Consider the following 25,838-nt stretch of genomic DNA (forward strand, 5'->3'; position numbering starts at 1 on the left):
GATTTTGTTCCTTTTAGTATCAGAGCTACTTTATTATTTTACTGAAGTTACACCATGTTCTCCAGCCACCCACAGGCTCACACAAGGACTTTTGTTTTGTTTCCGTTCTTGTACGATTCAATGTATCGACTCAGTGTTTTGTTCATGTTCATTTACGTCACGTGTTTTGATTCAGGTTCATCACGTCTTGTTTAGTTCATGCGTTTCACCTGAGGCTGTGGGGATTTAAGGGGCGTCCATGCTAGATGTTCAAGGTCCAAGAACCTCGAAGTTATTGGAGAGGTTACCATTCGTTATCTTAGTAGCATTAGGTCAGCTTCTGCTCGACTCGGTCATCAACGTCTGATCTTCACGGAGGGTCGAGCGTCTGTCGAGGTGTGCTCGTTGATCCAGGGAGAGTATCCTTCTGCTTTCAATCCAGCTAGGCGACCCTCTGCCATGCGGCAGTTCCAGGTTGGGTTGGCCTAGCTGCTCGAGCCAAGTAGTTGGTTCCTCAGCTAAACCCCCGTCTCAGCTCTGTTTGTTTTCGCTCTCTTGTTTGCCATGTTCTGTTTATGTTAATCATCGTTCACGTTTATGCCCTTTAGTTGTTGCATGTTTGGCTCACTTTCCCCCTTTTGTTTGTTTAATAAATTTACTTGCACTGGACCATCTCTGCGAGTGTTCATCCCTCTGTGTCTGGCCTAACCCGTCATGACAATCAGAACCAGAATCTAGATGGTTCAATCCCAAGTTGCGCACACACACACACACCAAGCACTGCAACAGTAATCAGTGCTTCATATAACCATAACCTAAACTCAGACAGACACATTTTTGACTGTTCCACCAGGAATCAGGATCTGGACTGGAAGGTCAATGGTCCAATCCCCTGAACCAGCAGGAGGAGAGGGTGGGGGGTGAAGGAGCAGCAATTTCTCCTCCCTTAATGTCCCTGGCTGAGATGCTCTTGAGCAAAGCATTCAGAAAACCTAGATTACAATTCATTCACTAGAGACTAGTTCTACCCTTCACTGAAATACAGGCTAGCCTGCAGAATGCCACCCAACACGATAGCTCAGGTAAGTCAAACCCTGCGTTTCACAGAGTACAACGCATCGACCGCCTGCCTTTTTATTGATGAATCTAAGGCAAGTAAACACTATGGGGTTCACTGCAGATGCTGAGGTTTTTTAAAAACACCACTCCGCACCAGGACTAGGTTGGTGTTTATCCATCTCTAGATCATTCTGAGGTTGATCATCGAGTCATTTTAAGTGATGCAAGTGTTAAAGACTAAGAGTTTGACTTTAAAAGAGTATAATGAGGAGGATTGTGAGAAACTGCTGTCTGCATTTTAAATGATTTTTAGGAGATTTAGTTAGATTTTTTTATAAAGTATATACAAACACACCATAGCTTGTGTAATCGGTTTACTTCTTAATTAGTTTTTCTATAAAAAAATCTTCTTTTTAAAAACCCACAGAGAAACTGCAGATCAGTTTCCTGGCAACAAGTATTTTTGAGATTGTCTTGGGCAACGTCACGACCATATGATTTATGGTTTGTGTGACCTGAAATGTCAGACTCCAGAAGATGTTTACATTCCAAACATTTGGATGGTTTTGATGATATCATATCACTGCGCAATACTGCAGACCAAAGAAAGACTGAAATGAAATAAGAAGCACTGAGAGTCATATGTAGGAGTGTGTTTGTGTGTGTGTCTATAAAATGAAAAGCCTATGCTAATATGCTAATTTCAACAAAGTCCCTTTGTTGTTTTAACAAAACAAATATAGTCAGAATGCGCATCCCTAGATATCCGTTGCTTAATTGGTCTATGTAGTTTTATTCTAAAATTGTCCAAAAGCTCAAGTTTAGCAGTCAAAAAAAAACGAAACCTCATCTTTTGTAGCTTTTAAAGCTCCATCAAACGATAGTTTCCATCAAACTGTATCAGAACTGGAATTTCTGCTGGGAATTTGCAGTTTCTCATTACAATGAAGTTTGTGGACGCCCCTTTTAATGAATGCATTCAGCTTTCATGCTTTTCAGTTGCACCCATTGCTGATAAAGATGTGCAAATGCACACATGCAGCTTGTCTAGTCCCTTTAGAGAAGTACTGACAAAAAAATATGCCAGGCATGGGCTAGAGGGGTATAAAGCCCCCCGTATTGAGTTGTGGAGCAGTGTTTTATTTGGAATGATGGATGGTACTCCATCCTATACTTTTGGGATGAGTTGGGGGATCATCCCACATGCTGACCTCACTAACGTTCTTGTCACCAAATGCAATCAAATCTTCATAGCAATGCTTTGCAAATGCTATTGCACAATCTAACAGAACGCCAATGAATGAATGATTGAGGATTTGTCTATATATTGTATATACTATATTATATATATATATATATATATATATATATATATATATATATATATATAATAAAGGTCTTGCAAACCATTAATATTTTATTAATTTAAAATTGGACAAAGGCTCAAGTTCATCTTTTGTTTTCTTTGGATTTCAGCACAATGGTCAGGTCAGGTCACTGCTGCATGTTGTCCTCATCACACCTGCTACAATGTAAATAGAATTATACAGCACCACCACCCTGTAGGCCTAAACTCGGTCAAAGTAAGCATCTATCCAGTCTGCAAGCAGCGTCACGCTGCCATTCCTCACCACAGATCTCAGAGATTAGCTTAGACGTCTACACAGTAATAACCGATAGCTTCGCGGCCTCAGAGATGACAGCGCTTCTGGCTGGAACAATTAAAAATCGATGAATCACTCGGCGAAACAATGGGCTAATCGGCGATCGCTCCAGAGGAGAGGATATTAAGGGTTACGTAACGCCAGCCACACAAGCAGCGCCAACCAACCGAGTGCTAACATGTCCTAAAGTCCGACTAATACACTAACAGAGAGAGGGGGGCTGGGGGGGTGGGTGGGTGTGGGGAGGTTAGGAAGGCGAATCTGACTTGCACCCTGCAGCGACTCCGAATCTGTATATAACCCAACGTTGGATCAGTATGGAGCTAATCATGGGCTCGGGGTGAAATCGTGCTGCAGTAAAGCGCTCATTAGGAGCTTCACCATCAATAACACACCCAGAACAGATGGAACAGGGAAGGGAAACTAGAGCTAAGTCTGAAATGTTCAGTGAGGGAGAAGTTCAGGGTTGAACAAAGCTGGGAGGTTGATTTTATAAAATATAACAGAAAAAATAAAGAAACACTAAATGTGTTTGAAGAGAAATCAGGAAGTTGAAGACAATCAGCTGGGACTGTTTTAGGACTTCCAGAACATAAACCATGTTAGCATACTAACCACTTAACTAAACCACCACTGCCCACTGTAGTGGCCATCACTGTGGGGTGTGTGGGAACAAGGTAGCTGCACTCAGTCCAAGTCATTGAATTAACACTAATGTGAAAAACGAAAGTACACCCTAATTGAACATTATGGTGTTTTACGGCATATCAGTCCACGATAACATAAAATTAGGTATCTACCCAAGACGAAAGCCACATGACAAATTATACTGTCATTATTTACCAAAATCTAAGCCAAAATACAGAGACTGTGTGTAAAAAAATTAAGTACACCTTTATTCCTGCCATTAGCAGCCAGGCACAAGTGGCAGTTTGTTGGTCTTGAGCATTCAGGGGTGTTTTAACATGACATCAGCAATGATCTTGGAGAAGCAATTGTTGTGGCCCATTAATCTGGGAAAGGTTGTAAAGTCTTTTCCAAACAATCTGAAGTCCATCATTCTACAGTGAGAACGATTATTCATAAGTGGAAACCATTAAAGACAGCTGCCAATCTTTCCATGAATGGACGTCCCAGTAAATTCACCTCAAGTTCAGGGCGTGCAATGCTCAGAGAACCTGCAAAAAAAAAATCTCCGACTCTACAGGCCTCAGTTAGCATGGCAGTGTGGCTGAAATATGCGTCTGAACAAACCATAAGACTTCTGGAACAATGTCTTTTGGACAGACAAAAACAAAAGTGTGCATGTTTGGTCATACTGCACAGTGATACTTTTTTCTGCTCATTTTGCGGCCACAGGACCTGGGAAGCAGTCAGTCATTTAGTTGACCAAAGTATACCAAAGTATTCCAAGTGAGGCCAACTATCCAACAGCTAAAGCTTGGCTGAGATTAGGTCACGCAACAGGACAATGATCTCAAGCACATCTACAACAGCTGAAAGAAAATAATTAAGGTTTTGCAATGGCCCAGTCAAAGTCCAGAGCATAAGATGAGCATAAACGAATGCCCATAAACGAATGAACAGAAGCAACGGCTTGTATCCAGTATGATGTGAGAGACTGATAGTCATGCAGTAAAGCATTACTGGTACAGGTTACTGGTTACTGCTGGTAATAGTGGTTCTACAATATATTGATTCACTTAGCTCTTCACACGCTGCTTCTGCATTTTTGCCTGTTTTTTGTTCAATAAATAATGACATGTCGTATGTTGTTTATATGAGGTTGCATTTACATAATCTTAAGACCTGTTAAGGACCAGATGTTTATTATGTCCTGATGCAGAAAATAATAGAATTCATAGAGGGTGTTTTTCACATAACTGTATATGTTAAGATTGATTCAAACGAAAAGGACAAAATGGAAAAACACCTAGTTCAAATTCGGCCTGATCAGACAGAGCCATTATTTAGATTGTTTAAAAAAAATCAACAACTATACCTGAGCCCGTACAGCACTGTGCCATCGGGGTGCAGCCGGATCATTCTGTTCTTCACCGTTACTCCATGAACAAATGATTTCTTGTCATTTAGGAAGTACGTGTCCGGAACCCACAGCTGATCCGCGACCCGGTTATCCAGGGTTAAATTCAGAGGAATTTCGGAATAGGACAGCCGCTTATCCCGCCAGGCTTGTTGGAAATACATTGTTAACGTGTAATCCTGAAAAAGAGCAGACAAAGAGACACAACTGTAACCATGCGTACCAATAATTTCAATAATTACATAAACTTAAAAGCAGACGTTGGTAAAGACAATTCAAGTGACAGAACAACATTTTATAGAGGAACCTGAGGAAATCTGAACACTGATGGCGAAGTACTTGAGTAATTGAGACATCACTATTAAACTTGACTAATTAATTTTAAAACTATTTAGAACCCAAATCACAGAAAAAAAAAAAAAAAAAAAAATATATATATATATATATATACACACACACACACACACCAAAAAGTCCATCTATAGAAACTCCTGCTAACGAAATGACCCAGGGCTGCCATTATAGCCCCGGGCTCGCAAGTTCGAATCCTGAGCCATGCTGCATCAGTGGCATCGGATTGCAGTGTGCTCTATCCATGTGGGTAAATGCTCATTATTAAATGCCCCTCATTAGCGGCAGTTTTACTAATTCCCCAAAATTCTTTGGTGCATTGAGTCTCATGACTGAAGATACACAACAAACAATCCTTACAAAACCACTGAAGACAGAGCAGAGGCCAACAGCAGCTTCTGGGCCAAACCTACACTATCATCCAAATGTTTATGGACACACCTTAATATGAAGGCATTCAGCTACTTTAGGTTGCACCCATTGCTTACACACACAGACACAGCTTTCCTAGTACCTGTGCTTGCACACACCCCTGTACATAGGGGAGACTGAGGTGGAGAGGGTGAAAACCTTCAAATTCCTTGGCATCCACATCAGTGAGGATCTCAGCTGGTCCCACAACACTCAGATCATCATCAGGAAGTCCCAGCAGAGGCTGTACTTTCTGAGAAGGCTGAGAAAATTTGGCATGCCAGCCAAAATTCTCAGCACCTTCTACAGGAGTATGATTGAGAGTGTTCTTACCAGCTCCATCATCGTCTGGTATGGAAACTCTACTGCCCAGGACAGAAAGGCTCTCCAGCGTGTGATCAAAACCGCACAGTCCATCTCAGGAGCAGCCTTCCCCTCACTGCAGAACATCTACCATAACAGAGTCACCAGGAGAGCCCACAACATAATCAGGGACAGTACACACCCCCAGCACACACTCTTCACACTTTTACCTTCAGGCAGACGCTACAGGAGTGTGAAGTCCAGGACCACAAGACTCACAAACAGTTTCTACTCACAGGCCATCAGGCTTGTGAACACCTCACGCACTACCTCTCCAACCCTTCCTATCTGAACTGGTTTTAAACTCTAATCTGATTTTAACTGCACCTTACACTCACTGTACTGCTGCAGTCAGAACACTGTTTACATTCGCTACTTGCACACTATTGTTTACATTTCTTACTTGCATTCTGCACTTTATAGCTGCTGCTCTTCATACTTGCTCATACTTGCACATAAAAGCACATGTAACTTTTATTTAAAATTTTTTTAATTGTAAAAAAGGAAAAAGTTTACTTTAATTTTTTTTTACTTCAACTTATATTATTATACTTTATTTATTTTGTATATATTTTTTATTATTAATTTCTTTTTTGTTATCTTTATCTATTGGTGAATGGAGGGACAGCAAAGTAAGAATTTCATTGTACAGCGTAACTGTCTGTTTCGGCTGTGCATATGACAATAAAACTTTTGAATCTTGCTGCTGAATGCAATCAAATCTTCACAGCAAATGCTCCAAAATCTAGTAGTAAAGTCTTCCCTGGACTGTAGAGACAGTTACTCCAATAAAAGCAGGATAAACGTTTTTAAAATCCTTGATTTTAGAATAACAATGACCAATGAGCAGGTGTCCCAATACTTTTGCCTATATAGTGGAAAGCAGGCCAGTGATTTCGGAGACATTTGTGCTGTAAAAAGTGAAGTAGAGCAAGTTTATGAGGTGAGAATGTGGTCAACATCACTGACACAGTGGGGATAGGCTGTCTGGTTGAAGTAGGGATGGAAGAAAGCATGATGTCAGAGATCTGGTGGGCGTTTCGGGGTTGTAGTGTGTGTGTGTGTGTGTGTGTGTGTGTGTGTGTGTGTGTGTGTTAGAAATAAACCCCTGCCCTTTAAGCACGTGCCCCGGTTGCGTCTCGCACAGCCCTGCAGGACGGCTCTGCTGACGGTTATGTAATACAGCACGGTTCTGCTGCGCTCTCGTGCTCGACACCACGTGCAAAAACACCACAAGTCTTGACTAACCGCTCTGAGACACGAGTGAAATATTTAGCACAGACTGCTGCTCAACCCTGGAATCAAAGAGAATACAGATGTGGACGGCAGAACCTGGAGAACCTGAGTGGCTGCATGCTGTGGAGTAGTTGGAGGGTGTGAAATATTCGTATGGTCATGGCACCTTTCTTCATTCAGGAATGAGCATTTTTACTTTTTTGGGGGAAAAAATATATAAATGGTTTCGCATCTCAAATATATATTTTTTAAACCCAACATACATCTATTTTTGGCCGTTTTTAGTTTTTCTTATGGTTTGAACCCTGTAGCTGCTTCTGTGCCCTGTCTCAATATTTCTGGATGGATGGACCAATAGAAATGCTCCAATATTTTCCTTTATTCTTATTATTTATTCCCTGTAATAGAAACAGGTGATTTCCATGTGACCTACATATTCTACTTCTGCTGTACTTTCACTTATTTTGGTGTATTTGGCCATCGCACAAAGTAAAGCAGGCATAAAAACAATCAATCAACAATCAGACGGCTGCATCTGAGGGAAAATAACAGGGTGGTAAATAGCCTTGTTTAACTACGTCTGAAAATGTTTCACACACTGACTAATTACACACAAAAACAATTGACTTTCGAAAAGACTTTCTTCCAAGACAAATTGGAGTGGCAGTGTGAACATGACTGGAAATCCACAACATGGAAAACTCACAAAAAACATCCAGAGAAATCCTTACTCTTCTTTTTTATCCTCTTTTTTTATTATATCTGCCAGACTTTGATTCAGACCAGGCCGTTAAATCAAATGTCGTCATTTCTCTGCTCCAGAGCTGAAGCCTTCATCCCACTTCACTGAAACCTCATCAGTGCAGCTCTCGATTCCTGAACCGATTCCCATTAAACACCCGAGATTGGCCTTGGAAACATGTAAACTCTGAAGCTGGATGGTTTAGGTTAATATTACTGTCAGAAGGTCCTGCTGGCCCGGACTGCTGGTGCGACTCAGAAGGAGGAAGATAAAAGAAGCTGTGAAGAATTCATCAGAAGAGGCAGCTGGAATGTCGCTGCTGCAGGCCTCGGAGGCCATGATGAAATTCCCCGTTGCATACCTGCAGAACGGCTGCTCTCGTTTTCACGGCCTTCCAAAAAACAAACATCATTACGAAATCTCGCGCAATCCACAGCAGACTTTCAGAGAGCAGCCGAGATAAGACTCTCAAGCTGTAAATCACACTGGCCTGGATCTTATTAACCTTTACATCACTGTGAGGAAATCTCTTATCTCCAAAACAGCAACTTTACAGGAAGAGGGAAAAAAATCTTCAAAGGAAATATATATTTTTATTATGTATCTAATTTCTTAAGTCATTAAGTCATTTTGGAGCGTTTCTAAATGTCCCACTTTGAGTTAAATCAACTTTTAATCCGCAAACAGTCATTTCAGCCCTCTATAACAATAATATTTTTAAATGAAAATAATAGTTTCATAATGCAGACTTCTTCTTCTGTAGACTTATCTCCTATAAACTGAAAATAGAAAAATTAATGTATTGGAAGTGAATGGGGCATAATACAGCCGATTCCAGAGATCCACTGAAATGGAGAGCCCTATTTTAGCCATCTTTAGGCGAGCCGTCAACCATGCAGCGTGATTTAGGGCGTGTCGGTGTGCCTTCGCTATCATAGCGATGGAAAAAGTTTGCCTCACACGGCTCGAAACGTCATTCCCTTTAAGAGCCAGGTGCGGCCTTTTGGGATTTAGGGTGGATTGTTGTTTCAATGGCGCATCGCGGACGGTCTGGGGAGGCTTGCTGAAGCGGTGGAGCGTCTCGCCTCTAGAATAATGCTATTTAATTTTGTTTCTGTTTATTGTGGATGTGAAATTTTGCATAGCTGTCAACCGGCGGGCGATATGGGTTTGTGCATGGCTGTGTGTCCATGTGTGCATAACTAGCGGAGGGGTGTACGAGTGCTGGGAACGTCATACACTGCCAAGATAGCAACAAATGAACGTTTGATTGACGTCTGTCTAGGTTGTTTTCAGTCAGTGGAGCTCCTGTGTTTTCCACTGCCAAGATACACTGCAATACGCCAGAAACTGACCTGAACACCCCTCATTTCCAGACCACCGCGCCCACCGGCGTAGAGATATTCACTAGCTATTTAAATGACTTGGGTGGGATGCGTGAACATAGACTGCAGGCGGGGTGTAAGATAGGGGTCAGTATGTCTTGATCAGCCCTGATCCACTAGATTGGATTGAGGTCATGTTGTTATACACTACATTAAGACTTTTAATATAAATCTTGGTGTACACACACACACACACACACACACACAACACACAAACCACACACACACACACACACACACACAGTCCTTCAGCCACCTGTGATTAGAGCTGCTTTGACCTGATATTGACACTTAGTCCATCGAATCTCACCCACCAAGACATCCATCCATTAATGCACTCATTTGTTTATCCGCTTCTTCCCGGTCAAGGTCATGGTGGGTCTAGAGCCTATCCAGAATCATTGGGTGCACGGCCGGAATACTCCCTGCAGTGGGCGCTAGTTCACTCACTCACACCTAGGGGTAATTTTAGCACAGCTGATTCACCCATGATGTGTTTTCTTGAGGTGATAAACGACAGAAGACCTTTTAATGTGGACACACACACACACACACACACACACACACACACACACACACACACACACACAGTGCTTCACTTCAGTTCAGTCTCACCAAAGGCTGGGAAGCCCTGCTTCAGAGGAGCAAACAGAGAGTGAGCTGTTTCACTTGTTTTGTTGAACTGGCGCTAGCTCTTGATCTCTCCCCTCAGCCGCAGTTCCAATTCCCACCAGCAGGACAGCGAGGCTGCCGGCTGCTTTGTCCTCCCAGGATGCTTGTTGCCAATTTGCAGCTGCAAGAACCGCTACACGTGACCCGTGAAAGGAGGGTCTGTTCTGTGAAGCAGGAGGGGTGTATAAGACCACTGAAATAACGGCGGTCCCCCTGTCCCACGTCTGCTCGGTGGAGGTGGCTGTCAAATGTTTTGTGCTAATGAGCATCATGGCGTACAGCGAGCTCCAGGCGAAAACACGAGGCTCTGTGGTGTGTGTGTGTGGAGAGGATGGTGCCAGAGGAGAAAACACACACTATCCCTCGTTTATCTAGGCTGCTGGGTGTGAGAGGCTCTGGATGATGGTGTTTAACGAAGCGTTTCAGATGTGTCTAGAACTGCAGACTTCGGAGAGACGCCACCTGTCTCAGGACGCTGTCGTCATTTTCAGCTACAGTCACCCTTTACCCTCGTTAGGGTCCCCTGCTGACTAGAGCTGCTGATCCTGACATCAAATCAAAAGCTTGAATAGCCTCAAGTCTCACCCACCAAGCTATCCATCCATCCATCCTTCAGTCCACTCATTATCATATCCGCTTCCTCCTGGTCAGGGTCATGGTGGGTCCAGAGCCTACCCAGACTCACTGGGTGCAAAGCTAGAATACCCCCTGGACAGGGCGCCAGTCCATCGCAGGGTTCCACACACAACCGTAAACCCACACACTCACACCTAGGGGTAATTTAGCACGGCGATGGACACTATGATGGGTTTTTGGGAGGCAGGAGGAAACCGGAGTATCAGTGGGTCTACAGAACATCATGGGTTCTATACCAATTTAAAGTTTCTTCACACTCGCACATCCCTAATACAAACATGGTTCTTTATAGAACCAACACTGGTTCTTCTACAGTCTCAAAGAACGTTTTATTATTTATAATAGTGCATCAGAGGGTCTGGAGACAGCCCACTCTGGCCTTCTGTTATGTCCTGCAATCCCACAATCGCCCTTTTTTGAGATCTTTAGGTGAGCCATCAACCATGCAGAATAATTTAGGGCGTGTCGGTGGCTCTTTGCTATGGTAACGACGGGAAAAGTTCGCCTTGTGTGGCTCGAAGCGCACAAAAGTTATGTACTGAGTCTCTTAATGAATCATGGGTGTGTTTTTTTGGGCGTAACGTGCAGTAATAAACCAATCAGCGTGTCGCTCGCCGTTCCCTTTAAGAGCCAGGTATGGTCTGACTTTAGTGGATTGCTGTTTCAGTGGCGCAACGCGGACGGTCTGGGGAGGCTTGCTGAAGCGGTAGAACGTCTCGCCTCTAGAATAATGATATTTCATTTAGTTTCTGTTTATTGTGGATGCAAAAGTTTGCATTGCCGCCAACTGGCGGGCGATACGGGTTTGTGCACTGCTGTGTGTCCATGTGTGCGTAACCAGCGGAGTGGTGTACGAGCGCTGGTTATGAGATAGCAATGAACGAACGCCTGACTGTTGATGTCTGTCTAGGTTGTTTTCAGTCAGTGGAGCTCCTGTGTTTTCCACTGCCAAGATATCAATATGCCAGAAACTGACCTGAACCACCGCGCCCACCGGCGTAGAGATATTCACAAGCAGCGCTGTTGTTTAAGATAGGGGGCAGTATGTCTCGATCAGTGTTATGCTGTGTGTGTGTGCTCTCATGTGTGCAGGGACTTGTGGAAGAGTTGAAGAAGTTCTGATTTGATGACCCAGCTTCAGAAGTTCCAGCCCTAATCAACAAACAGGAGAGTTTCAGACCTGCTGGTGCTGCACAGCTCTGAAAGCGCTGATGTTACCTGGAGCTGAATGGAAGTCTATTGTGTTCAGAGTGGGTTTAGTTGGGTGCAGCAGAGCTGGAGGCTGTTTGTGGATTAGACACTGCGTCGGAGGGACACACATCCAAGTATCTACAAGGAAAGACGTTTTACACACACCTTTCGAATACTTTAAACAAACCATCGCTGGGCCCACACTTTCATTTCTCAGGACACGAGCTGTGTCAGCACCAGCCTCAGTCATTCACGGTAAAGCGACGCTACAGTTTACATACGCTCACTTCTCAAAGAGAACTGCTGCCACTTTACTAATAATATACATAATAAACAAATGAATCATGCCAAGAAATAAATTAAGAACCTACACAGAAGAGCTGGGCAATATGACAATATTTTATCATATTGTGATAAATTCTGTTATCGTGGTAAACATAATACTTTGTATATGAGTGTATGGTGGACATTGTCAGTGCTTATAGAACACTGATTACCTGCAGCATATTTTGAGTAAAAATCACAGCACTCAGTATAGGAGAGTATTTGGATAGCATTTTTACAAATTTTACTGTTTTTGCATTTTGCATTTTGTCTACAGGACAATATTGTGATAAATATTGTATATCCTAAAAAAAATAATATTGCAATATAAATTATCTCTTTTGGAGAAAATGTCATATACATACACACTCCCTGAACTAAAACTGAGTAAGGCCTCCTATTGCTTTTAAAACTACCACAATTCTCCATAGCATGGATTCCACAGGATATTGGATACATTCCTTTGATACTCTGGTTCATATTGACATGACTGCATCACTTCTTCTGAAGATTCTTTAGACTTCCCATCTTTCCACAACCCCAAAAGTATTCAACTTGCTGAGAAAATAGATGGCATTGATCTCAAGACCGCTGAGCTCCTGTTCATTAAACCAGGTTGAGACGTGTACCATCATGCTGGAAGTAGCCGCTAGAAGATGGCACACAGTGGTCATGATGAAATCCACATGGTCAGCAACAATCTTCAAACAGTCTGTTATGATTTAAGTGATGATTGGTTGGTGTTAACGGCCCAAAGTAAAGAAACCCTTCCTTCCACGCACCATTTCACCACCTCCGCCAGTCTGGACTGTTCACACAGTCAGGTTGGGTCCATGGATTCATGATGTAGGCTCATGACCCGACCATCTGTGATTCTCTACAGAAATCCAGATTCATCAGATCAGGCTACGCGTCTCCTGTCTACAGCTGTGCAGTGTTGGTGAGTCTGTGCTAAGCTGAGGCAGCCTCAGCCTTCTGTTCTTGGCTGATGTGGTCTTATGCTGTTGTAGCTCATCCTCAGGGTTGGAGGAGCTGTTCATTCTATAATGATTTTCTATCACTCACACAGATCAAAGCCATTAAAGCTTTATTCAGATTATTCATGTAATTAGAGCTTCATACTGGATATTAATGTTATTAGAGCTTCATACTGGATATTAATGTTATTAGAGCTTCATACTGGATATTAATGCTATTAGAGCTTCATACTGGATATTAATGCTATTAGAGCTTCATTCTGGATATTAATGTTATTAGAGCTTCATATTAGATATTAATGTGATTAGAGCTTCATACTGGATATTAATGTTATTAGAGCTTCATTCTGGATATTAATGCTATTAGAGCTTCATTCTGGATATTAATGCTATTAGAGCTTCATACTGGATATTAATGCTATTAGAGCTTCATACTGGATATTAATGTTATTAGAGCTTCATACTGGATATTAATGATATTAGAGCTTCATACTGGATATTAATTTTATTAGAGCTTCATACTGGATATTAATTTTATTAGAGATTCATATTGGATATTAATGCTATTAGAGCTTCATACTAGATATTAATGCTATTAGAGCTTCATACTAGATATAAATGCTATTAGAGCTTCATACTGGATATTAATGTTATTAGTTATATTAATGTTAATCTGGATGTGTCTCATTTATAAGGTTTATCTGTAGGAAACTAGTTTTAATATTATTTAAAAACAGAGGCTCTAAACTGTAACATAACGTTTCAAGTCTAAAGTAGATAGTAGTCCTCACAGCCCTGGTAAAGCCCTGCCCAGTGGAGCAGTATGTGGTCCAGGTTGTCGTTAGAGGAGGCAGGAGATAATAAATGGATGCAGTAATCTCTTCAGCGTGACCCTGGATGTCGGTCCTCTGAATGTTCTGCGGTGATGTGTTAGCCAGAAGGGTGGAATATGAAAAGAGCTAAAAGCTCAGAGGAGCCGTGATGCAAATGACTGTTATTCTCACCTGTGCTTCTCCATGCGTCTCCGTCAGCCGGGAGAGAGAGACAGCTCACACTTTCACAGAAAAGCGAGAGTGTAACCATTACTGCAGAATCGCAGCAGGACTGAGAGATGCAGCCAGCAGGACGCATTCCTGACCAACACTGACCACTAGAAGCCTGAGTTTAACCCTTAAAGACAGTTAACATACGGCCTGTGTAGTGTACACTCTTCATGATGACTGTGCTTCAAATCTGGTGCCATAGAATAAAACCTTTTATTTCTACATAACAAAAACATGGACAAAAGTATTGGGACATCTGCTTGTTCACTGTTTCTTCTGAAATCAAGGATATTTAAAGGGCTGATTCTGATTCTGTTGGAGTAACTGTCTCTACTGTCCAGAGAAGAAGACTTTCTACTAGATTTTGGAGGAGCATTGCTGTGTGAATTTGATTGCATTCAGTGACAAGAGCGTTAGTGAGGTCAGGATGTTGGATGGATGATCACCACCCCACCATATCATCCCCAAAGTACTGGATGGAGCTCCATCCATCATTCCAGAGAACACAGTTGTTCCACTGCTCCACAGCTCAATGCTGGGGGGGGTTTATACCCCTCTAGAGCTGAGATAGATTGAGGTGTGGGTTCTAATGTATGAACCATGTTCTAATTCTCACTGGAGGTTCACCCACCAGCTGAGGGCTAATCTAGATTTACTAGCTGTTCATCCACAGCAATGCACATCCTCCATCACCGCCACAGCTCATCTCTGATTGCATCACTCAGGATCTGCTATGGTGGCATTCAGACACTCCTGAACGGCTACATGAGATATTGGAATTAACAACTGTGTGTGTGTGTGTGTGTGTGTGTGTGTGTGTATGTGTGTGTGTGTGTGTGTGTGTGTGTGTGAGAGAGAGAAAGAATCTCTGTAGGTAATGCTGGACTGGACCACAGTGGGATTTGCACAGTCTGTCAGAGCAGTGACGGTGATCTATAATGCTGTACCATATGCTGCTAAAATGTAGAGCAGAGACGCTACAGCGAGGAGCTGATCTCACAGTGGCTCAGAGAAAGCTGCACAGCTACACACCATGCTGTTCACACACACAACTGCTGTGAAACACTGTGTATTATTTTCAGTATAACACTGTATACTGGTTTCAGTCTAACGTCATCAGCATAACATGTATCCGTTTCAGTGTAACACCAAATACTGTTCTCAGTGCAACATTGTTTATCATGCTAATTGTGTAACATTGTGTATGGTACAGTGACACATAATTAATTGTTGTGTATCACTCCTAGTATGATGTTGTATATATTTTCTAGTGTAGCACTATTATTTCCAGTGTAACACTGTGCTGTTCTCATAGAAAAGTGTTACACTGAGAGCTATAAATAAGTGTTACACTGAGAGCAATAGAAAGTGTTACACTGACAGCAATAGAAAATGTTACACTGAGAACTATACATAAGTGTTACATTGAGAGCAATAGAAAGTGTTACATTGAGAGCAACAGAAAGTGTTACACTGAGAGCAATAGAAAAATGTTACACTGAGAGCTATACATAAGTGTTACACTGAGAACTATAAATAAGTGTTACACTTAGAGCAATAGAAAAGTGTTACACTGAGAGCAATAGAAAAAAGTGTTACACCTACAGCAATAGAAAAGTGTTACACTGAGAGCAACAGAAAAAAGTGTTACACTGAGAGCAATAAATAAGTGTTACACTGAGAGCAATAAATAAGTGTTACACTGAGAGCTATACATAAGTGTTACACTGAGAGCTATACATAAGTGTTACATTGAGAGCAATAGAAAGTGTTACATTGAGAGCAACAGAAAGTGTTACACTGAGAGCAATAGAAAAATGTTACACTGAGAGCTATACATAAGTGTTACACTGAGAGCTATACATAAGTGTTACACTGAGAGCAATAAATAAGTGTTACACTGAGAGCAATAGAAAAAAGTGTTACACAGACAACAGTAGGATGATACTGAGAGCAGTAGAAATAAAGTGTTACACTAAGAGCAATGCAGTGCTGTGTATCATTGTCAGTGCAGCGTTGCACATTGTTCAGTTTAACATTTTAACATTCTCTTTGTAACATCCTTTCAGTATAACTGGACTATTTACCAGCCCGATAAAGGACTGTTTCTATTCATCAGATTTCCAAACCACACCACACCAAAGAAAACGATAAGAGTGATATTAAAGCCTGATATAAAGAATTTCCCCACTGCGGGACTAATAAAGGATTATCTTATCTTAAAGGTGACCATGCTTCTGTCAATGTGGACGTAGTTCAGTCTCCTCAAACAATGCAAACGCTGGAGCCTCTTTTTGCACAAGGCTTTTCTGTTAGAGTCAAAGATCAATTTTGAGGCAGTAATTGTCTCAAGATATTTGTGAGAAAGTACCCAACCCACTGTCTGACCCTTGATGAGTGTGGCATGATGTGTACGAGCAGAACGTCTAAAATCAATGACCAAGTCTTTATTTGGGTTCATGCTCATTAGAACATCCTGCTCGGTTCTAACAGCTGGTTCCAACCTCACAATCTGGTTGGTTGAGACGCGTTCTAGGCTGAGCTGAACCAGTCCTTCTAGGAAAGTCTGTTTACTCCACAGCCATCTTTACAATGCCACTGTGCACTAATCTCCAGTACAACAACAATAGGCTTCAATCTCTAGTAATGATGACAAACCAAACTACTGGAACTTGAAGGTCAGATTACGGTTTCAGAACCATAACATCACCCCAGTCTCCCACGTGGTGTGGTAGCTCACTGGCAGGTAGTGGTGTTATCTGTTGCGCCACACCAACCACTCAGCAGTTCTCCTGGACTGTGTACAGAGCTCTACAGGTACCCTAACCCACCTGCACTTAGGAATTGTTACTGTTAAATAGCAATAACGTATTTCTTGTGGAACTACGCAAATAACATTGCAGCCGTGATGATCTCCGCTACTCGCTATCGGCTCATGCCTGCAACCCAATTACCCCACTGTTCTGTGTTGTAATAGTTTTTATTAAAGGTATGAGGAAGATCATGTTTCTGCCACGAGGACAAAAAAGTAGTTCCACAATACGAGAACCTCCAGCTCTGCAAAGAGAATAATAAACCACTTCACCTTGGACGCCATTGAGCTCCTGAGGAGGCACTTGGGGCGTGTGAATGTGGGCTGAATAAAACCAGCTCTTTTCTCCTGTATCTACTGCCTCTCCAGATTACTTCAAACTCCAGCGCAGTGCTTTCCTGCTCTAATGGTTGGTAGGTGCGGTTTCGGAAGCTAAAAGCCATTTAGTTGATAAGATCAGCCCATCTGTGGAGGCTTTTGTGTCCTCAGGAAGATGCTGAGTAAAGTGGCTATTCAGATAGACAGAAGTTTTCCTGTGCATGAGAACAGAATCCTATTTTCTGGTTTCGGGAGGGGAGGGAGGGGGTGTGTTAAACTCCTTAATGACTGATTTTGAACATACGCTACGCGTCCACACATGCTCCTCCAATGTTCCTTCTGAAATCAATGGTAGACATTAAGGGTATTGATGCACAAATGTCACAATTCGATATGTCCTGTGGTTTTTGTATGAATCAATCATTTTATATTGAATTGCGGTTTATAGACAACACACATTACTGATAAACTAAACACTGAGCGGCCAATAGAGGAGTTACACCCGTCAGAAGCCACCAAACACCTGCTCTGTTCATGTGTGACAACATGTCCAACCATGTCCAGCCACAGCGTGTGTCCAAAAATGTGTTATTCTGACTGGAAGATTGTATAAATACATGGATGCTGCTGTGATTTTTGTCTCTTGTTCTTTGCATATTTCATCAAATCAGAATCATATTCAATCAAAGTTCATTTGTTACAAGCACTATATGGACAAAAGTACTGGGACATCTATTTCATTGTTTCTTCTGAAATCAGGGGTATTAACTCAATCTTCTCCAGTTGCATGAGCAACTAGCAATATGTACAACAATTCGGTCGCATAGAAAAATTAATGATACAAGACAGGATGGATAAAATACAATAATAAAATAAATCACAAATATAAAAAATAGAAAATGTAATCAAATATTTATTTGATACTTTCTTGTACTTTTATCTTAAAACACATTTATTTTATATTCTTTAATTTATTAATATATTTATTTTTATATTGTTTTTGTATTGTGTTTGTATATATATATATATAGTTATTAAACTATTTAGATTAATTGTTTTTATTGGTTAATTTATTTAATTTATTTGTTTATTATTTTTCAATACCTGTTTGGGATTTAATTGGAAAAAGTAAAAAGCTGGAGAAGTAAAAAGCTGGATTAATTTATTAATTAACTGATTAATTAATTAACTCTGTAATTTTATTCAATCTACAGTAGAGTGACGGGCCCATGTCTGTACAGATCTGTCTGTAAAGGCACTTGCATAAAAAATAATATCCGCACTGTATATTAAACTGATCAGAACAATCTCAGCTCTCACTGTAATTAGACCCAATATACGAAATACGCTGACCCTGCTCTTCAGTTCGAGAAATTCTTTCTATTTCTTGTGATGGTATCCCTTTACTCGTGTGGACGAATTTTTTGGTGGTTTACCAGAGTCTTATCTTTGCGAGAGCAGTCTGAATAAAATAGTAAATAAACTGTGAGAGGCAGAAGATGAGTTTTTAGAGTCTTGTAACTCCAGATCGCATACATCCTCACAATGCAACGGGAAGGCCAGACTCCACAGATTTCTGTTCCGCTGTGTTTCACAAAGACATTCATAGAAACATCAGGAAACATCCAATTTGACGTGCCGGCATGTTCCTAGACGAGTTCATCAGTAACTGTCTCTACTGCATTCAGCCCAAGAGCATCAGTGAGGTCAAAATGCTGAATGGTCACCACCCCACCTCATCCCATCCAAAAGTACTGGATGGAGCTCCTCCACCATCATTCCAGAGAATTTACACCCCTCTAGCCCACACCTGGCATTAGGCAGCATGGAGCCAATAGGGTCATGATGTTGATCTGCTCCAGAGAGTCCTATTCTATTGGCAGTACTTCTTCTCTACAGGGACTAGACAAGCTGTGTGTGTGCATTTGCACATCTGTGTCAGCAATGGGTGCAACTTAAAGTAGCTGAATGTGTTCATTACACCTCCATCTGTGCTTTAAAATTGTGCCTCATTCAAAACGTGCTCCTTCAGTGGGAGTGGGCGGGGCTAAACTTGGGTAGGCTGAATATGTAAACTTTAAACAGGCGGTTTATATATTTTAATCACTTATAATCAATATTCAAATCAATACAGCTGAATTTCTATAGCCCTACTAATGCTCTCTCTCCAGAGGATCTTCTCCCTTGTCTTTGGTTGCTAGGTCACCACTCCGCAGTGTGTGTGTGTGTGTGTGTGTGTGTGTGTGTGTGTGTGTGTGTGTGTGTGTGGCTGGTGTATGCGTGATGATGCTCAGAGTGGTGGGAGTTTCAGGTCTCAGTAGGTGAGGATGTGACTGAACTGTGGAAGCAGGAGAAGGAAAAACTTCTACTGCCTCCCACACACACACACACACACACACACACACACACACACACACACACACACACACACGACACACTGCAGTGAAGGCCACCATACAATCTCCCATTGACACGCAGAAGCTAGCCCAAATAAGGAGAGGAGAGTACCATACGAAAGTCCAGCCACTCCAAAAGATCTAAGTGCCAAGATACACTATATGTCCAAATGTTTGTGGACATATGGAATTATGGATCAATATTTGAAGCCGGCAAATAATCTTTCTTTTTTCCAAACTTTAACTCGGCTGAGAAATAAGTTTCCAGGGTTTTACAAGTTTCCACAGACTTGCGGCATCGAAAATATAAGAACTTGAAATTAGAATGAAACAAACAGGTGCTTTGTTCGCTGGGCCGTACCACAGCAGCACTCACCCCTGCGTGTTTTGGTGATATGTCCTGATATGCTATATGGACAAAAGTATTGGGACACCTGCTCATTCATTGTTTCTTCTGAAATCAAGGGGATTAAAACGAGCATTAGTGAGGTCAGGATGTTTGATGGACGATCACCACCCCACCTCATTTTTCCCATCTCCACAACTCATCCTAAAAGTACTGGAAGCACCACCATTATAAGGTCAGCCGACCAAGGATATTTGGTTTCCTGATGGTTTAAACCTGCAGTTTTTTTTGCTTATTTTATCTGCTTAAGTTTTTAGATTATTGTCATATACACAGTCATGAGCAACTAGCAATACTTTGACAACAATTCGGTCACATAGAATAATTAATGATACGAGACAGGATGGATAAAATACAAGAGAAAAAAAATAATACAAAATATAAAATTAATAACAAATAAACAATACAAAAGGTAATCAAATATTTATTTGATTTTTTTTGTACGTATATCTTTGTATCTTAAAACACCTTTATTTTATTATTTTATTATGTTTGTATGTATACACACACACACACACATTATATATATATATATATATATATATATATATATATATAGTTAGTTATTAAACAATATTAATTAGTCTATTTAGATTTATTGTTTTTATTGGCTAATTAATTTAATTTATTTCTTTATTATTTTTCAATCCATGTTTTCAGTGCTTTGTATTTACCTGTTCAGCTAAAATGGAAATTAAGGCTACTCTTCTAAAAAAAAATACAAATCTGAATTAATTAATTGATTGATTGATGAATTAACTCTAATTTTATTCAACCAATCTACAGTAGAGTGACGGGCCCATCAGCACAGTTAAAAAAACTGATGAACATTTGTGAATTCATTTGAACTGATGATTCTGCAGGACACAGTGCTGCGCTACAGAAATCTGATTACTGCTATAAATAACATATTAAAGAGTTATAAACCAACTAACCCTTCAATATTCCAACATCGTTTTCTCCTGACATCGCATTTCTACCCCCACGGAAGCACAGCAGCACGCTTGCTAATGAAGAGCAGTGAGCGGCAGGATGATTCCTGCACTAATGAGGTGGATTTCTCTCCTCCAGCATCAGCCGGAGCTTCTAATGCGCATCAGCGACCTGCCATGTGGGAGTGGGTCATCTGTGGAGGAGTTGGTACGGGGTGTTTGTGTGAGGAGAAATGTTTACTCGCTCTCTGGGGTGCAGCTGTGACCCCGGACCAACGATATTATACGATATTATTGACTTACACATCGATCATCAAAAGTTTGGGTACGACTGGGTTTCCAGAGTGTATTTAAAACAAATGATCATGTTTTGTTGGAAAATTTGCTGTAACTGATCATAATAAACTATTTTCAGATATATCATCACTAAACCTTTACACACAGCCTTTATCACAATCACTACACACAGCCTTTATCACAATCACTAAACCTTTACACACAGCCTTTATCACAATCACTAAACCTTTACACACAGCCTTTATCACTAAACCTTTACACACAGCCTTTATCACTAAACCTTTACACACAGCCTTTATCACTAAACCTTTACACACAGCCTTTATCACAATCACTAAACCTTTACACACAGCCTTTATCATCACTAAACCTTTACACACAGCCTTTATCACCATCACTAAACCTTTACACACAGCCTTTATCACCATCACTAAACCTTTACACACAACCATTATCATCACTAAACCTTTACACACAGCCTTTATCACCATCACTAAACCTTTACACACAGCCTTTATCACAATCACTAAACCTTTACACACAGCCTTTATCACAATCACTAAACCTTTACACACAGCCTTTATCACAAAACCTTTACACACAGCCTTTATCACAATCACTAAACCTTTACACACAGCCTTTATCACTAAACCTTTACACACAGCCTTTATCACAATCACTAAACCTTTACACACAACCATTATCATCACTAAACCTTTACACACAGCCTTTATCACCATCACTAAACCTTTACACACAGCCTTTATCACCATCACTAAACCTTTACACACAACCATTATCATCACTAAACCTTTACACACAGCCTTTATCACCATCACTAAACCTTTACACACAGCCTTTATCACAATCACTAAACCTTTACACACAGCCTTTATCACAATCACTAAACCTTTACACACAGCCTTTATCACAAAACCTTTACACACAGCCTTTATCACAATCACTAAACCTTTACACACAGCCTTTATCACAATCACTAAACCTTTACACACAGCCTTTATCACAAAACCTTTACACACAGCCTTTATCACAAAACCTTTACACACAGCCTTTATCACAATCACTAAACCTTTACACACAGCCTTTATCACTAAACCTTTACACACAGCCTTTATCACTAAACCTTTACACACAGCCTTTATCATCATCACTAAACCTTTACACACAGCCTTTATCACCATCACTAAACCTTTACACACAGCCTTTATTGCCCTTAAAGATAATTTCAAGAACCCTTTTTAACAGTAAATATTCTTTACAATACGTCTTGAAAAAATAGTATGTACGGAGTTTAAATTCCGTTGTGTGGGAATGGCAGTGCTGTCCGTGTCGTCCAGCTCCAGGTTTGGACCGAAACTATAAACTTTCCTGCTTGTGATTTTATTTCCTCAACAAAACAAGAGGAATATTAAAAAAGAAAAACAGGACAAAGGAAATGAAAATGAGTTTTTTATCCAGTTTTTTTTTTGCTCTGATCAGGTTTTATCCAAACTGCTCTGATCATCTGTTTGAAAACAGAACTAACTGGACACGCAAGTGCAGTAATCCTCTACATCCCTTCCTTTTACTTTTTTGTGTCATCCACCCTCCCCACCCTTCTACCACCACCGCCACCACCACCACCACCACTACTACTACTTGCCCTTTATTGCTGTACTGAGCATGCTCAATAATCAAATGATAGTTTGGCCAAAACTTAAATCCCTCTTTTACTTCTAAATGTAGTAAATGAACCAAGACATGTTTGGTGTCTGAGATTTTCTTCTTTAGTTTTACTTTGGAGCTCTACTGAGGTACTGAAGAAGTGTTCGTTAACACTTTTGGTGCTGAAGAGAACCGTTTTTAAAAGGTTTCCTTTTATTGACAGGCCCAGGTGAAAAAAAAAAGTTGATGTAGCATGTAAATACACTATATGGACAAAAGTATTGAGACACCTGCTCATTCACTGTTTCTTCTGAAATCAAATGTATTAAAAGAGCTGGTCCCGCTTTTGTTGAAGTAACTGTCTCTACTGTCCAGAGAAGAAGACTTTCTACTAGATTCTGAAGGTGCATTGTTGTAAGGATTTGGTAGCATTCAACAACAAGCGTTAGTGAGGTCAGGATGTTGGATGATGATCATCACCTCAACTCATCCCAAAAGTACTGGATGATGGAGCTCCACCACCATCATTCCAGAGAACACAGTTCTTCCACGGCTCCACAGCTCAATAATAAATACCACTGTTTTCTTTCTTTTAATAAGATTAAATAGAGATTAAATTGGTGGCAATCTAAGTCCAGTGTCTGTTAGCAACATTAGCCTAGCATCTCCTGTAGTAAGTTAAAGAAGCACACACCAGATACCAAACATGTGGTGGCTGACTGATTGAATCTGGGGGCGGAGATCATCACTATGGTCATTATTTGTTAACAGAAGGTAACAGAAGCAGTCTGTTTATTCTGAGAGAGAAACTCTGGTGTAAAAATGAATGACCACTGTTTTTCTGTTCAGAAATGTTGAAGATGGACCTCAGGAGAAGCTAAAACAGAAGAAATATGAAGGCTACCGGGTCACACTTTTGACAGGAGTCGATACTGAAGTGCACACAGTCTCCAGCACCCTTCAGCGCTTAGACAGAACACTGATTGTCGGCCCCTCGCTCGGCCCCGGGCTGCTGAGCATGGCGGAGGTGAGAACAGGGACAGAAAGGCTGTATTCTCATCATTCTGCCTGTCTTCATTCATTAGAGCCTCGTTTAGGCAGCAGTGTCCGTGTGGATGTGGTGCTGGAGAGGCAGTGCTTCCACAGATGGAGGCTTCAACCATTAATGTAGCAAAGTGTCCCATACATTTCCAGTCCGCAATGTCCACCACTTACACTAGCCCAGTTAAAAACACTGTATTTGTCATTTCTTGACCAGATCACCTAGCTATTTCTTCCAAGGTCACTTAGTTAGTGTAACAGTACACAGAGACACCTGGTGACTTCATGTCTTGAGTATCAGGATTTCATCCTCACCTCACTGCAGGACTCTGACTGTTCACCTGCAGGACTTTATCATCTCACTTACATTTTCATCTTGTTTGGCTTGATGCCACATTTAGCATTTTTACTGAATTAAGTTTTGTTTTAATGTTGTTTTTATTCCTGTTTTGATTATTATTATTATTATTATTATACGGTGTTGGACGGGCTTCCCTTTTGAGGCTTGGCTCCTCTCAAGGTTTCAAGGAGTCTTTCCTTCCCACTGTTGCTGCTACAAATAACACCACTACCTGTTACACACCACATGGGAGACTGGGGTTCGATTCACGGTCTGGGTGACTACGCTGCGATACACCAATAAGAGTCCTTGGCCAAGACTCCTAACACTACATTGGCCAACCTCTGTGATACGAGTAACCCTGAAAGTCACTCTGGATAATAGCCTCAGATAAATATCATAAATGTAAATGTAGTTTGCTCAAAAGAGGCTCGCACCCGGATCTCTGTAAAGCTGCTTTGTGACAACGTTTGTTGTAAAAAGCCTAAATAAATAAAATTGAATATCTGGTTAAGGCCAAGAAACCAGATCCTTGACCTTCAGGAGGAGCTCTGAGATGAATATGAGCCATGTTATAGCAGTGTAAACACACCAGCCTCTCCAAGATCTATTCCACAGCCTGAACCCCTCCCAACGCACTACACCACTGGCTATGCGATCTGGGTCAGAATTTTGAGGCAGCAGCCATCTTTAGTCGAGCACAGGAAGAGGCTAAATGGATAAATAACTGATTGTCTCATAACGAGCACATTTGCACATTTTGTCTCACACAGCAATCAGATTTCAGTCGGATTAACCAAAGATGCATTTACCAACCCAGTGAAAATTCTCTCATCAGGTGTCAGCCAGGTGTCAGCCGCCACCCACAGGCCCAAATAAGGACTTCCTCCTCGTTTGTGTTCAACACGACCAGACTCTGCAATAGCTTCTTCCCCCAAGCCATCAGACTCCTCAACACAACTCAACTTCTGACCTGATGTCTTTTCTGTTACACTCTCTCTCTCTCTCTCTCTCTTATTTACCCCAGATAAAATGGGAAGCATTTTTGCACAAAGCATTTGCACTAATAACTTTACTACCTCACTGGACTCAATATTTATTACACATTGCAGAATTTGCATACTACCCCTAATTATTTATTATTCTCTGTCTGTACTGTGTTGTGTTGTCTGTCCGCACTTGTATTGTGTTGCACTTGTGTTCTGTATGCACTGTGTCTATGTTGCACCATGGTCCTGGAGGAACGTTGTTTCGTTTCACTGTGTACTCTGTATGTAGTTGAAATGACAATAAAACCCACTTGACTTGACTTGACCACCATGTTTCACAGTTGGTATGAGGTTCTTTTTTTAATGTTAGGGCTTTGCCAGGTATTAGACAATTAGCCAATGCTCGCCAAAAAGCTCCAGTTTAGATTCATCTCTCCTGAACACAATGTTCCAGAACTCTAGGTCATCTCAAGGATCATCTAGGTGTTCCCTGGTGAACTTCAGATTCAGGCAGGTATCTTCTTCTTGGCTAGCTATGGTTTCTGCCATGGATCCTGTTCCTGAC

The 25,838-nt window shown here is 41.1% G+C and overlaps 1 protein-coding gene across 2 annotated transcripts in view; it reads right to left on the reverse strand.

Moving 5' to 3' along the window:
- Positions 1 to 25,838, reverse strand: part of LOC140538925 (gamma-aminobutyric acid receptor subunit beta-2) — a 105,700-nt gene that overhangs the window by 43,990 nt on the left and 35,872 nt on the right. For both annotated transcript variants that reach the window (XM_072661469.1, XM_072661468.1), the window contains exon 4: positions 4,705 to 4,925. In XM_072661469.1, the coding sequence (XP_072517570.1) occupies positions 4,705 to 4,925 (221 nt within the window). The remainder of the gene's footprint in view (positions 1 to 4,704; positions 4,926 to 25,838) is intronic.

This window comes from Salminus brasiliensis, chromosome 18, assembly GCF_030463535.1.
Source record: "Salminus brasiliensis chromosome 18, fSalBra1.hap2, whole genome shotgun sequence".
NCBI lineage: Eukaryota > Metazoa > Chordata > Actinopteri > Characiformes > Bryconidae > Salminus > Salminus brasiliensis.